The following is a 14886-nucleotide window of genomic DNA, read 5'->3' on the forward strand; positions in this document are numbered from 1 at the left end:
TTTGAATATGATCTTTTTTCTTCTTTGTGGCTTTTTTTTTTTTTAATGTCCCCTCTGGTTGATCTCAATTATATTCTTCTCCAGTTTACAAATAACTTGAAGCTGAAATGAAACAGCGTCCTCCTGAACTGGGATTATCTGGTGCTCTAAAAGGATTTGCTGGAGATCCTCACCTCACTCCACTCTTTTTTTAAATTTTACTTTATTTTTAACTGGAGGATAATTAGTTTACAATATCCTGATGGTTTCAACCCACTCTTGACCTGCCTCTTCAATTGTTTAAATTGAATCTCCTAATTTTTGCCTGAAGGGTATTTCCTTTTGATTTGGGGTTGTGGTTTCTCTCTTGAAAAACAATACAGAGTCCTGGGGATTCTGCTGATCTGAGAGTCACTGCAGGGACAAAGGAGACCCTAAGTTGGAGCAGAATGTGTGCCCTCTGCACAAACCCAGTTGTTCTGGGTCTTCTTGACAACTTCCGGGACTCGACTTCAGGCAGCGTTAAGATTGTTGTTGTTGTTGTTTTTTAACATATTTATTTTGTTATGACTGTACATATTTACATATGTTCACGTATGGCAAGGGAAAGAAAAAGTGATGACGTGAGGCTCCTTGAGATTAGGAGGAGGTGATAAGGAAATAAAGCAGGTGACTGGGAAGGGAGAAGTGAGAATTCTGTTCGAGAAGGGAGACTTGAGAGTTAATAACCATCTCTCAGAGGAGCCGGAGTTCTCTGCAGGTAGCAGACTGGAAATGCGAACTCGTGCACCCTCTTTGGAGACAGGCTTTCTGTTCCTTCGCTTGCAGGAAGGTGCATATTTATTTAAAACGGACTGAATTTCCTGCTCAATGGCTGGTCTTGATTCTTCAAGACTAGTGGGTATTTCCTTTTAATGTCTCCAATGCTGTTTTTTCCTTTTTGAGGTTGAGGGGGAAGAGATCGGTTGAAATTCTGGTTGGCTAAGTGAGAGATTCTCAGAAATGAGAAAGGGGGAAGCAAACAGACTTAGAAGGCGGCAGGAGCCCCCGGTCGCTCCCCTTTGCTGCGCACCCACTACCTCCGCCTTGTGACCTTCCGTGGAGACCCCAGGAGGCTGCATCAATATTTGATCAGCCTTTTGCCAGCGCGTTGCCAGCACTCGTCGGCGGGGCTTGCGAGGCATCGCCAGCGCGGCGCTGAAAACAGCGCGGGGGCCGCCGGGGGCTTTGGGAGGACCGGCTCTGCGTTCGCCCCCTCCCCCCGGGCCGCTGGGCTTGGCCGCGGCCGGGCCGCTGTGCCCACCATGCGCGGTTGCACGCGGCTGGCGCTGCTCTGCGCGCTGCCCTGGCTTCTGCCGTTGGTAGCACCCGGGCGCCCTGCGCCACCCCCAGCGCTGCGCCGCGACCCCCGCAACCCCGCCAGGGGCGCACAGTTCGATCGCATCTACAGCGGGGTGGTGAGCCTCCCCACCGAGAACATCTACTCCTTCAACTACACCAGCCAGCCCGGCCAGGTAAGACACTCGCTCCCCGCGCTCCCAGGAACTTGCCCGACCTCAGAGCCCCGCCGCTGCTCTGGGTCTCCGAGGAGTCGACCTCGGGAGACCTCGGGGACCATGAAACCCTCGTTCCCTTTCTCCTTCAAAGCAGTCACTGCCCGAGCTGCCGCATCCTCTGCCACCGGCCTGGGGACAACTCCGCCTCCCTTCGCGCCTCCCCGGCCTGGTCGCGGGCATTACTGGGCTTTGCAGGGGCGCCGGTTCCCCGCACCGTCTGCGGGTCTCGGTCCCCTGTCCGGCCCTTCTCTAGGAAGTCACAATTTTTAAAGCTGAGAAGAAAAATGACCACACCTCTGTTCCCAAGCTCCCGTGGGGAAGGAACCTCATCTCTTTTGGTTGATTCTGTCAGACCCTTCTATTCCATAGCACCTGGGGAGGGAGAGCTGCTCAGAATCTAAAATGGGAATGTGTGAGAATGGACGAGAGCTGCAGAACCTCTGTGTGTGTGCAAGAGCCACTGCCTGCGATTCTGTATCGTCGTCACACGCATGTACTTCAGAGAAGCCAGAAGACCCGGCCAGAGATACAGAGCTGAAGCCCTCAGCCGATCTCTGGAGGTTTTGAGTTTATATAAGGATGGATAATTGAGTGCAAGTTCTAGACCTATTTCTGACCAAAGTTGAGGTGAGACAAGGAAAGGAAAAGACTGTTTCAGCATCTGTCCCTTTGACACATATACTCTGGTTGCACAATGTGAGAAAATGCATAGTTAGCTTCCCCCCTCTAACACAGTACCCTTTGAGGCACAGCGGAAAAACTCCCCAGTGTACCTGCCTCCGGTTCTTCTTCACATAAACGTTTGTGAATCAATGTGTGTATGTATGTATACATTTGTATGAATGTGTATGTATCCCTTGCTGTGCCAGCATTCCCGACTCCCTCAGGAAATTCAGAACCAAACTGAGATACCAAGATGTGCCTTCCTAACTCTCACTTAGGATAGAAACTCAGAAACCTGGTAGCTTGGAGTAGTATTGAGCCAGAGGGACCACTGGGCCCATCACCACTCCCAGACATTTCCCCAGTGTGTGTACCGAGCAAGTGCTCCATCTCCAGTCTGGCACCAGATCCTAAGCTTAGTCTTCACCGTGGACTATGTCACCATATTCTTACCCTGTCCTGTCCCCCACTGACCTTCAGGTTGTACATCCTAAAGTGAGCAGAGTGGTTGTGTGCAGAGCCATTCCACTGTAGACAAGAGGGGGAGGTGGCAGTTTTTACTCCTTACATTCCTCCTAACCCAGTTCTTCTGGTTGGGTGTGCTGTATTGATCAGCTGACATTGCACTGAAGTATGTTCCCAGCTCTGTTACTGGCTCAGTAAAAATAAAAGTCTAAATAATCCCATGGTCTCTGGCGTGTACTGTCAGTTTCCCTCTAAATCATTGGCAAGGAAACTCAAATGACTGATGCAGAGTAAGATCTAACATCAAGCTTTAATAGTTCTTACACTTCCGCTTAGAGATAGAGTGACTTTTTTTTTTAGCTGTTGTTTCGACCTTTTTGCCCATAGTATTCAGTGAGTTCCTCTACCACAGCACAAGTCACACTGTTTGCAGTTAGGGTCACTTACTTTACTCTCCCAGAAAACCATGAGATATTGATACATTTCTGTATCTCTATTGCTACATTCTCTCCACCCTAGTACCTAGCACAGTGCTTGGCACCTAACAGTTTACTAATGTTTTTGAAAAAATGAATAAATAGGTAAAAAAAAAACTTAAGGAATCTTTAAGCTACAACTAAATAAAATATATGCTTTTTAGTAGGTTGACTGTGAGATCATTTCAAATAAAAACAAAATTTTAAAAAATTGTTCTGAGGTTATGCTCTTCCTATTTTGCTTTTATGTATGCTAAAATGCCCTTTATTCTGTGAAACAATGGTGATAATTAGTTTTAAAAATATCTTTGCATGATGCAATAAAAAGCTGACAGTCCTTAAATTTCACTAGTCTGGGAAATACAGTGGGGAACCATGGGACTCAAGTATTTTAATTATTTTAATGCCAATATGGAATAATATGAACCAGATGTCCTCAAATCTTACAGCCTTCTGAAACTTCTCTTTAATGTGCAAATAAGACAGTAGAGCCCTCAATCCACTTACTTTGGAAAATTGCCCTTCTCTCTCTCCAGTCCAGTATTCCAGATGCTTTCTCCAGAGATGGCATTTTTCTGATCTAGCCATTCAAACCATTATTCTGTTTCTCTGGGTGGCTTCCTCTCTTCTTTGGTCCCTTTTGCCCTATTTTGGAAACCAGCACCCCCTCCTTCTAATACCATGAACAGAATCCATTGAATATAGCAGAATTTTACTGAAGGTTTGGAATAGCATGAGGGAACTGAATAGCAGAGTAGGTGATAGATTAAATCAGAAAGTAGGTGGCAGACTTTATTTTTTGGGCTCCAAAAATCACTGTAGATGGTGACTGCAGCCATGAAATTAAAAGACGCTTGCTCCTTGGAAGAAAAGTTACAACCAACCTAGACAGCATATTAAAAAGCAGAGACATTACTTTGCCAACAAAGGTCCATCTAGTCAAGGCTATGGTTTTTCCAGTAGTCATGTATGGATGTGAGAATTGGACTATAAAGAAAGCTGTACGCCAAAGAATTGATGCTTTTGAACTGTGGTGCTGGAGAAGACTCTTGAGAGTCCCTTGGACTACAAGGAGATCCAACCAGTTCCTTTAGATCCAACTGATCTAAAGGAAATCAGTCCTGAATATTCATTGGAAGGACTGATGCTGAAGCTGAAACTCCAGTACTTTGGCCACCTGATGTGAAGAACTGACTCATTGGAAAAGACTCTGATGCTGGGAAAGATTGAAGGTGGGAGAAGAAGGGGATAACAGAGGATGAGATGGTTGGATGGCATCACTGACTCAATGGACATGAGTTTGAGTAAACTCTGGGAGTTGGTGATGGACACGGAGGCCTGGTGTGCTGCAGTCCATGGGGTCGGAAAGAATCAGGCACAACTGAGCAACTGAATTGAACTGAGGCGATAGATTGAATCAATAGGTAATAGATTAAATCTAGGAATTCCCTGGTGGTCCAGTGGTTAAGAATGCGACTGCCAATGCAGGGGACATGGGTTGATCCCTGGTCTGGGAAGACTCCACATGCCAAGGGGCACTGAAGCCCATATGCCATAACTACTACACCAAGCTCTGGAGCCCATTCTCTGCAACAAGAGAAGATACCACAGTAAGAAACCCCTGCTCACCTCAACTAGAGAAAGCCTACGCACGGCAACCAAGACCTAGTGCAGTCAAAATTAAATAAATAAAATTTTAAATATACCCTTTTTAAAAATCTGAAATCTAAGCAATGCTGTCATAACAATTGACCAGCTCTTCCCCCACCAGAAGAAATGTCAAGATAGTAGCACTATTTTCCAGGCCCTGGCTTGTTACATTTTCTTGGCCACCCCTCTCCCCCTATGCTGACCTCAGTCTCTAAATTTTTGTTACTGTCTCACATCAAGCAGTTTTGCCTCATGACCAACTCCACACTCACTGAAGAACTCTGTTAAATAAAGATCTATGAACCCAAGAACAGAAGCTTGGCCGTGACCTTTTTCCTTTAGCCCAAGCAAAGGCTTGGTCAGGGCTGTCTCTCCTGCACAGGCCATTTCCCATCTACTCCTCTTCAGTACAACTAAGAGTTTGGTTTAGATGTAGGTATATTCTAATTGGAAAAAGGAAAAATATTGAAAGAAATACATAGAACAGTGTTTATATTTGTGCTGGTGGACACAAAGATTTTTACTTAGAAAAGACTAATCATTATTAAAATTACACTGGATATTTCTTATAAATACATATCTGAAAATACTGATTATAACGCTGTAAGTAAAGGAAGAAGAAATTAAAGCAATGTGGATAAGTGTCATCTAAAAGAAAAAAAAAATTGATTTAGAAATTAAAAGGCTATTTTTTGTTTCATTTTATCTTCTTTATCTCGTCAAGGCACTGATAGGTTTGCCATTACTTTTCCTATATCTTGGAAGAGAAAGGCTATTCTAAGTTTAGACCTTGGTGGAGAGAGGAAACTGCCATGGGAGACTTTGTTGCTAATCTTTCCTGTCAGCCACTGCATCTCCCGTACCAAACTCTGTCTCCCAGAACTATTCAGCCAAGTGTGTCTAGCTAGTCAGCTGAGCGAGCACCAGGAAAAGTCCTACATGCCTTCCAGGCAAAGAAATGTAAATATTCAGTTGCCATTAAAAGAAAAACCACTGAAAAACTGGAGTGACTGGTTTAAAAAATGGATAATGAAAATAACTATTTAAAGTACAGATTAGGCAAGATCATTGTTCATTTCAGTTCCCTGGAGGGGCAGTGTCTGGAGACTCGCTTTAAGGGGCGAGGATTTCATTGCGTCAGTCAGGGTGTTCTATAACCTGAGGCTGGGTGGGGCCAAGCCAGAAGGAAATCACCTTGTTGAGAAAGTTGCCAGGGATATGTTTGACTGGGACATAGAGCTTAAAAGGTTTATTAGGACATGAGAATCTCTTGTAGAGACAGGTGGTGACAACAATAAGATATTTCTATTTGAGCCAGATGGTGATAAGAAGCCCTTAAATAAAAGTCTGAGCATCACCCAACAAGAGGTCTTATGTTTCAATAACAGAAATCATCGCATGCTATAGATTTTTGAATTTGGAATGCTTCTCTGGACATACTTTGTTTATTAAACTGAGGCATTTATTTTTTAATGACATAAACGTTTCTATGCCTAAGGAACAAAGCTTGGCTTTATTAATATCTAGCAGTATCTAGAACCAGTTATAGCAGCTTTTCAGATCCTGATCCAAAAAGCCTATCCAGTTCTTACGAACAATGAAATATATATCAGGACATCGCAGGACTAACTTTTAGCTATGTATATTACTACTTACAAAGAAGCCTTTAAAATCTTTATGCCTCAGCTCCCCCCATCTTGTCTGTCTCCCTCTGTGTTCTATATATCCTGCAGCAGAGAAGCCTGCTCTGCTGTCCTCCCACACCTCCTTGCTGAACTGGACTGGTGTTTGTATGTAAAGAGAGATTCATCTCGTTAGCACAGTATCGGGGTGGCTGGTTACTGTCTCAGTCAGCACGGACTGTTAGAGTACCACAGACTGTGCCTTAGAAAACAAACACTGATTTCTCACAGTTCTGAAGGCTGCGAAGTCCAAGATCAAAGTGTTAGCAGACTTGCATGTGGTGAGAGCTGGCTTCCGGGCTTGTAAACAGCACTTACAGATGTGTCCTCACGTAGCCCAGAGAGCAGAGAGAGAAACAAGCTTTCTCCTGTCTCTTCTCTCTTACTCTTTTTTAATTTTTTTTTAAATTTTATTTTATTTTTAAACTTTACAATATTGTATTAGTTTTGCCAAATATCGAAATGAATCCGCCACAGGTATACTTGTGTTCCCCATCCTGAACCCTCCTCCCTCCTCCCTCCCCATACCCTCCCTCTGGGTCGTCCCAGTGCACCAGCCCCAAAATATTTATTTATTTGGCTCTGCTGGGTTTTAGATGTAGCACTCAGGATCTCTAGGAATAGTATGGAGGACCTAGTTCCCTGAGCAGGGATTGAACCCAGGCCCCATGCCTTGGGAGCATAGAATCTTAGCCACTGGACCACCAGGAAAGTCCCTCTCCTGTCTTTTCTTATAAGGACACTAATCCCATCATAAGGACGCTAACCTCGTGGTCTAATTACCTTCCAAAGGCCCTGCCTCCAAATTCTCTCACCCTGGGGATTAGGCTTCAACTGATGAAACTGAAGAAGCTGAAGTTGAACAGTTCTATGAAGACCTACAAGACCTTTTAGAACTGACACCCAAAAAAAGATGTCCTTTTCATTATAGGGGACTGGAATGCAAAAGTAGGAAGTCAAGAAACACCTTGAGTAACAGGCAAATTTGGCCTTGGAATACGGAATGAAGCAGGGCAAAGACTAATAGAGTTTTGCCAAGAAAATGCACTGGTCATAGCAAACACCCTCTTCCAACAACACAAGAGAAGACTCTAAACATGGACATCACCAGATGGTCAACACCAAAATCAGATTGATTATATTCTTTGCAGCCAAAGATGGAGAAGCTCTATACAGTCAGCAAAAACAAGACCAGGAGCTGACTGTGGCTCAGACCATGAACTCCTTATTGCCAAATTCAGACTTAAATTGAAGAAAGTAGGTAAAACCACTAGACCATTCAGGTATGACCTAAATCAAATCCCTTATGATTATACAGTGGAAGTGAGAAATAGATTTAAGGGCCTAGATCTGATAGATAGAGTGCCTGATGAACTATGAAATGAGGTTCGTGACATTGTACAGGAGACAGGGATCAAGACCATCCCCATGGAAAATAAATACAAAAAAGCAAAATGGCTGTCTGGGGAGGCCTTACAAATAGCTGTGAAAATAAGAGAAGCGAAAAGCAAAGGCGAAAAGGAAAAATATAAACATCTGAATGCAGAGTTCCAAAGAATAGCAAGAAGAGATAAGAAAGCCTTCCTCAGCGATCAGTGCAAAGAAATAGAGGAAAACAATAGAATGGAAAGACTACAGATCTCTTCAAGAAAATTAGAGATACCAAGAGAGCATTTCATGCAAAGATGGGCTCGATAAAGGACAGAAATGGTATGGACCTAACAGAAGCAGAAGATATTAAGAAGAGGTGGCAAGAATACACAGAAGAACTGTACAAAAAAGATCTTCAGGACCCAGATAATCATGATGGTGTGATCACTGACCTAGAGCCAGACATCCTGGAATGTGAAGTCAAATGGGCCTTAGAAAGCATCACTATGAACAAAGCTAGTGGAGGTGATGGAATTCCAGTTGAGCTATTTCAAATCCTGAAAGATGATGCTGTGAAAGTGGTGCACTCAATATGCCAGCAAATTTGGAAAACTCAGCAGTGGCCACAGGACTGGAAAAGGTCAGTTTTCATTCCAATCCCACAGAAAGGCAATGCCAAAGAATGCTCAAACTACCACACAATTGCACTCATCTCACACGCTAGTAAAGTAATGCTCAAAATTCTCCAAGCCAGGCTTCAGCAATATGTGAACTGTGAACTTCCAGATGTTCAAGCTGGTTTTAGAAAAGGCAGAGGAACCAGAGACCAAATTGCCAACATCCGCTGGATCATAGAAAAAGCAAGAGAGTTCCAGAAAATGATCTATTTCTGCTTTATTGACTATGCCAAAGCCTTTGACTGTGTGGATCACAATAAACTGTGGAAAATTCTTCAAGAGATGGGAATATCAGACCACCTGACCTGCCTCTTGAGAAACCTATATGCAAGTCAGGGAGCAACAGTTAGAACTGGACATGGAACAACAGACTGGTTCCAAATAGGAAAAGGAGTACATCCAGGCTGTATATTGTCACCCTGCTTATTTAACTTCTATGTAGAGTACATCATGAGAAACGCTGGGCTGGAAGAAGCACAAGCTGGAATTAAGATTGCCGGGAGAAATATAAATAACCTCAGATATGCAGATGACACCACCCTTATGGCAGAAAGTGAAGAGGAACTAAAAAGCCTCTTGATGAGAGTGAAAGTGGAGAGTGAAAAAGTTGGCTTAAAGCTCAACATTCAGAAAACAAAGATCATGGCTTATGGTTCCATCACTTCATGGGAAATAGATGGGGAAACAGTGGAAACAGTGTCAGACTTTATTTTTCTGGGCTCCAAAATCACTGCAGATGGTGACTGCAGCCATGAAATTAAAAGACGCTTACTCCTTGGAAGGAAAGTTATGACCAACCTAGATAGCATATTGAAAAGCAGAGACATTACTTTGCCAACAAAAGTCTGTCTAGTCAAGGCTATGGTTTTTCCTGTGGTCATGTATGGATGTGAGAGTTGGACTGTGAAGAAGGCTGAGCGCCGAAGAATTGATGCTTTTGAACTGCGGTATTGGAGAAGACTCTTGAGAGTCCCTTGGACTGCAAGGAGATCCAACCAGTCCATTCTGAAGGAGATCAGCCCTGGGATTTCTTTGGAGGAAATGATGCTAAAGCTGAAACTCCAGTACTTTGGCCACCTCATGTGAAGAATTGACTCATTGGAAAAGACTGATGCTGGGAGGGATTGGGGGCAGGAGGAGAAGGGGACGACAGAGGATGAGATAGCTGGATGGCATCACTGACTTGATGGACGTGAGTCTGAGTGAACTTCGGGAGATGGTGATGGACAGGGAGGCCTGGCTTTCTGCCATTCATGGGGTCGCAAAGAGTCAGACACAACTGAGCGACTGAACTAAACTGAACTGATGAATTTGAGGAGAGAGGGTACATAAGCATTCAGTCTATAGAGTTCTCTCTCACTTTTTTCCTGTGTGGCTCTGAAAAAAAAAAAAAAAAAGTATTGACATGTTATAAGGGTGTTTAAGAGGCTGACATTACTCCAGTTAGGAGTCTGATTTTATGGAGGACCCATGTTCTGCCTGCCTTGACCTGATAGTCGTTTGCTAAACTGCATAATGGATTCTGTGTGTGCTGTCCAATATGTTAGCCACTATCCACACGTGACTATCAAGCATTTGAAATGTGACTAGTCATAAAATGAGATGTGCTATGTAGAACACACACCAGATTTTGAAGACAGTGTGAAATAAACAACATAAAATGTGTCATTAATATTTTATTTTATTTTATTTTTTTTTTAATTTTATTTTATTTTTAAACTTTACATAATTGTATTAGTTTTGACAAATATCAAAATGACTCCACCACAGGTATACATGTGTTCCCCATCCTGAACCCTCCTCCCTCCTCCCTCCCCATACCATCCCTCTGGGTCGTCCCAGTGCACTAGCCCCAAGCATCCAGTATCGTGGATCGAACCTGGACTGGCAACTAGTTTCTTACATGATATTTTACATGTTACAATGTCATTCTCCCAAATCTTCCCACCCTCTCCCTCTCCCACAGAGTCCATAAGACTGTTCTATACATCAGTGTCTCTTTTGCTGTCTCGTACACAGGGTTATTGTTACCATCTTTCTAAATTCCATATATATGCGTTAGAATACTGTATTTATGTTTTTCCTTCTGGCTTACTTCACTCTGTATAATAGGCTCCAGTTTCATCCACCTCGTTAGAACTGATTCAAATGTATTCTTTTTAATGGCTGAGTAATACTCCATTGTGTATATGTACCACTGCTTTCTTATCCATTCATCTGCTGATGGACATCTAGGTTGCTTCCATGTCTTGGCTATTATAAACAGTGCTGCGATGAACATTGGGGTACACGTGTCTCTTTCCCTTCTGGTTTCCTCAGTGTGTATGCCCAGCAGTGGGGTTGCTGGATCATAAGGCAGTTCTATTTCCAGTTTTTTAAGGAATCTCCACACTGTTCTCCATAGTGGCTGTACTAGTTTGCATTCCCACCAACAGTGTAAGAGGGTTCCCTTTTCTCCACACCCTCTCCAGCATTTATTATTTGTAGACTTTTGGATCGCAGCCATTCTGACTGGTGTGAAATGGTACCTCATAGTGGTTTTGATTTGCATTTCTCTGATAATGAGTGATGTTGAGCATCTTTTCATGTGTTTGTTAGCCATCTGTATGTCTTTTTTGGAGAAATGTCTATTTAGTTCTTTGGCCCATTTTTTGATTGGGTCGTTTATTTTTCTGGAGTTGAGCTGTAGGAGTTGCTTGTATATTTTTGAGATTAGTTGTTTGTCGGTTGCTTCATTTGCTATTATTTTCTCCCATTCTGAAGGCTGTCTTTTCACCTTGCTAATAGTTTCCTTTGATGTGCAGAAGCTTTTAAGGTTAATTAGGTCCCATTTGTTTATTTTTGTTTTTATTTCCAATATTCTGGGAGGTGGGTCATAGAGGATTCTGCTGTGATGTATGTCGGAGAGTGTTTTGCCTATGTTCTCCTCTAGGAGTTTTATAGTTTCTGGTCTTACGTTTAGATCTTTAATCCATTTTGAGTTTATTTTTGTGTATGGTGTTAGAAAGTGGTCCAGTTTCATTCTTTTACAAGTGGTTGACCAGATTTCCCAGCACCACTTGTTAAAGAGATTGTCTTTAATCCATTGTATATTCTTGCCTCCTTTGTCGAAGATAAGGTGTCCATATGTGCGTGGATTTATCTCTGGGCTTTCTATTTTATTCCATTGATCAATATTTCTGTCTTTGTGCCAGTACCATACTGTCTTGATAACTGTGGCTTTGTAGTAGAGCCTGAAGTCAGGTAGGTTGATTCCTCCAGTTCCATTCTTCTTTCTCAAGATCGCTTTGGCTATTCGAGGTTTTTTGTATTTCCATACAAATTGTGAAATTATTTGTTCTAGCTCTGTGAAGAATACTGTTGGTAGCTTGATAGGGATTGCGTTGAATCTATAAATTGCTTTGGGTAGTATACTCATTTTCACTATATTGATTCTTCCAATCCATGAACATGGTATATTTCTCCATCTATTAGTGTCCTCTTTGATTTCTTTCACCAGTGTTTTATAGTTTTCTATATATAGGTCTTTAGTTTCTTTAGGTAGATATATTCCTAAGTATTTTATTCTTTCCGTTGCAATGGTGAATGGAATTGTTTCCTTAATTTCTCTTTCTGTTTTCTCATTATTAGTGTATAGGAATGCAAGGGATTTCTGTGTGTTGATTTTATATCCTGCAACTTTACTGTAGTCATTGATTATTTCTAGTAATTTTCTGGTGGACTCTTTAGGGTTTTCTATGTAGAGGATCATGTCATCTGCAAATAGTGAGAGTTTTACTTCTTCTTTTCCAATTTGGATTCCTTTGATTTCTTTTTCTGCTCTGATTGCTGTGGCCAAAACTTCCAAAACTATGTTGAATAGTAATGGTGAAAGTGGGCACCCTTGTCTTGTTCCTGACTTTAGAGGAAATGCTTTCAATTTTTCACCATTGAGGATAATGTTTGCAGTGGGTTTGTCATATATAGCTTTTATTATGTTGAGGTATGTTCCTTCTATTCCTGCTTTCTGGAGAGTTTTTATCATAAATGGATGTTGAATTTTGTCAAAGGCTTTCTCTGCATCTATTGAGATAATCATATGGTTTTTATTTTTCAATTTGTTAATGTGGTTTTTATATATTCGGTTAAATAAAATACATCAGTAAAATTAACTTCACCTCTTTCTTTTTATGTTCTTACTGTAGCTTCTAGAAAATTTGAAAGCAAAATGTGACTCATATTTTTATTGGACAGCACTGGTCCCAGGACTACAAGACTTTAGAGAAGTCATACATCCTACAGATAATTTTGTCAGAGGAAATGAGGCTTGAAAAGGTCAAAATAGATAAGTAGAACTTGGATACGCACAAAGAAAGGGGAAGGGCTGTTCAGATATGGAAGAATATGTTCTATTTCTTCTTTGGCAAGACTGCCATCAGAGGTGGTAGCAGTATATATTCCCACCAGGCAACACATAATGTCTAGTCTCTTCTTGTGATGACAGCCACATGATCATGATTGTCTAGTTTCATTAATTCATTAGGAACAGTAAGATAATATTGATTTATGTCATTTATTTTTTCATTTCTGAGCCAGAATATTTTTTTTGTCTCTCTGAATTTTTAAATTGAAGAATGATTAATTTTTCAACATTGTATTAGTTTCAAGTATACAGCAAAGTGATTCAGTTTTACATAGATCTGTATGTTCTTTTTCAGATTCTTTTCCAGCATAGGTTATTATGAAATATTGAGTGTAGTACCCTGTACTATATAGTGGGCCCTTGTTGTTTATCTACTATCTTTGGGTGGTGAGGTTACGGAGAATTTTAATGTTCTTCTCTGTACTTTCCAAACATTTCACAATAAATACAATAAACATTTTGTAATAAAAGTAAAAAATAATATTTTACTTTTACTCAAGGCAAGGGAAGCACTGACTGAGGCAGTGTTTTATCCTTGTGTGTTCTACCCTTATGTGTTTTTATCCCTTTAACTACATGTGATCCTTCAGCAAATTCTCTTGCCTCCCTGAACTTTATTTTTCCCACTGATAAGAGAAGATTGCAGTTCTGATCCTTATTCAAGAACTAAGGTTCTGTTTTCTGACTTTTTTTTTTTTACCATGTATGAGATTGCAGATTTTTTTTAACTATAGACTAGAAATTTCTTGCCAAAAAGATCATTTCTCTTTGTCATGTAAAAGCAAGTAAATGGAAACTTTAAATTACTGTTTCCAAAAAACTTCTCTTTTTTCCAACTACAATTTTATTTTTAAACTTTACAAAATTATATTAGTTTTGCCAAATATCAAAATGAATCCGCCACAGGTATACATGTGTTCCCCATCCTGAACCCTCCTCCCTCCTCCCTCCCCATACCATCCCCCTGGGTTGTCCCAGTGCACTAGCCCCAAGCATCCAGTATCGTGCATCGAACCTGGACTGGCATCTCGTTTCATACATGATATTTTACATGTTTCAATGCCATTCTCCTAAATCTTCCCACCCTCTCCCTCTCCCACAGAGTCCATAAGACTGTTCTATACATCAGTGTCTCTTTTGCTGCCTCGTACACAGGGTTATTGTTATCATCTTTCTAAATTCCATATATATGCGTTAGTATACTGTATTGGTATTTTTCTTTCTGGCTTACTTCACTCTGTATAATAGGCTCCAGTTTCATCCACCTCATTAGAACTGATTCAAATGTATTCTTTTTAATGGCTGAGTAATACTCCATTGTGTATATGTACCACAGCTTTCTTATCCATTCATCTGCTGATGGACATCTAGGTTGCTTCCATGTCCTAGCTATTATAAACAGTGCTGCGATGAACATTGGGTACACGTATCTCTTTCCCTTCTGGTTTCCTCAGTGTGTATGCCCAGCAGTGGGATTGCTGGATCATAAGGCAGTTCTATTTCCAGTTTTTTAAGGAATCTCCACACTGTTCTCCATAGTGGCTGTACTAGTTTGCATTCCCACCAACAGTGTAAGAGGGTTCCCTTTTCTCCACACCCTCTCCAGCATTTATTACTTGTAGACTTTTGGATCGCAGCCATTCTGACTGGTGTGAAATGGTACCTCATTGTGGTTTTGATTTGCATTTCTCTGATAATGAGTGATGTTGAGCATCTTTTCATGTGTTTGTTAGCCATCTGTATGTCTTCTTTGGAGAAATGTCTATTTAGTTCTTTGGCCCATTTTTTGATTGGGTCATTTATTTTTCTGGAGTTGAGCTGTAGGAGTTGCTTGTATATTTTTGAGATTAGTTGTTTGTCAGTTGCTTCATTTGCTATTATTTTCTCCCATTCTGAAGGCTGTCTTTTCACCTTGCTAATAGTTTCCTTTGATGTGCAGAAGCTTTTAAGGTTAATTAGGTCCCA

At 41.4% G+C, this 14886-nt stretch overlaps 1 protein-coding gene across 5 annotated transcripts in view; it reads left to right on the forward strand.

Annotated features, from left to right (window-relative positions):
• The first annotated feature begins 636 nt into the window (after nt 1-636).
• The window catches only part of SIDT1 (SID1 transmembrane family member 1), a 111829-nt gene continuing 97579 nt past the window's right edge, over nt 637-14886 (forward strand). For 3 of the 5 annotated variants that reach the window (XR_003029370.2, XM_015471024.3, XM_024975507.2), the window contains exon 1: nt 641-1493. Coding sequence is in view for 4 of the 5 variants with exons in the window: in XM_015471024.3 (XP_015326510.2) it covers nt 1284-1493 (210 nt within the window). In the remaining variant the exon portion in view is untranslated. Of the gene's footprint in view, nt 1494-14886 lie in introns of all 5 variants that reach the window. The other 2 variants (XM_059875473.1, NM_001205633.2) reach the window with 2 other exon arrangements.

The sequence above is a fragment of the Bos taurus genome, chromosome 1 (genome assembly GCF_002263795.3).
Source record: "Bos taurus isolate L1 Dominette 01449 registration number 42190680 breed Hereford chromosome 1, ARS-UCD2.0, whole genome shotgun sequence".
NCBI lineage: Eukaryota > Metazoa > Chordata > Mammalia > Artiodactyla > Bovidae > Bos > Bos taurus.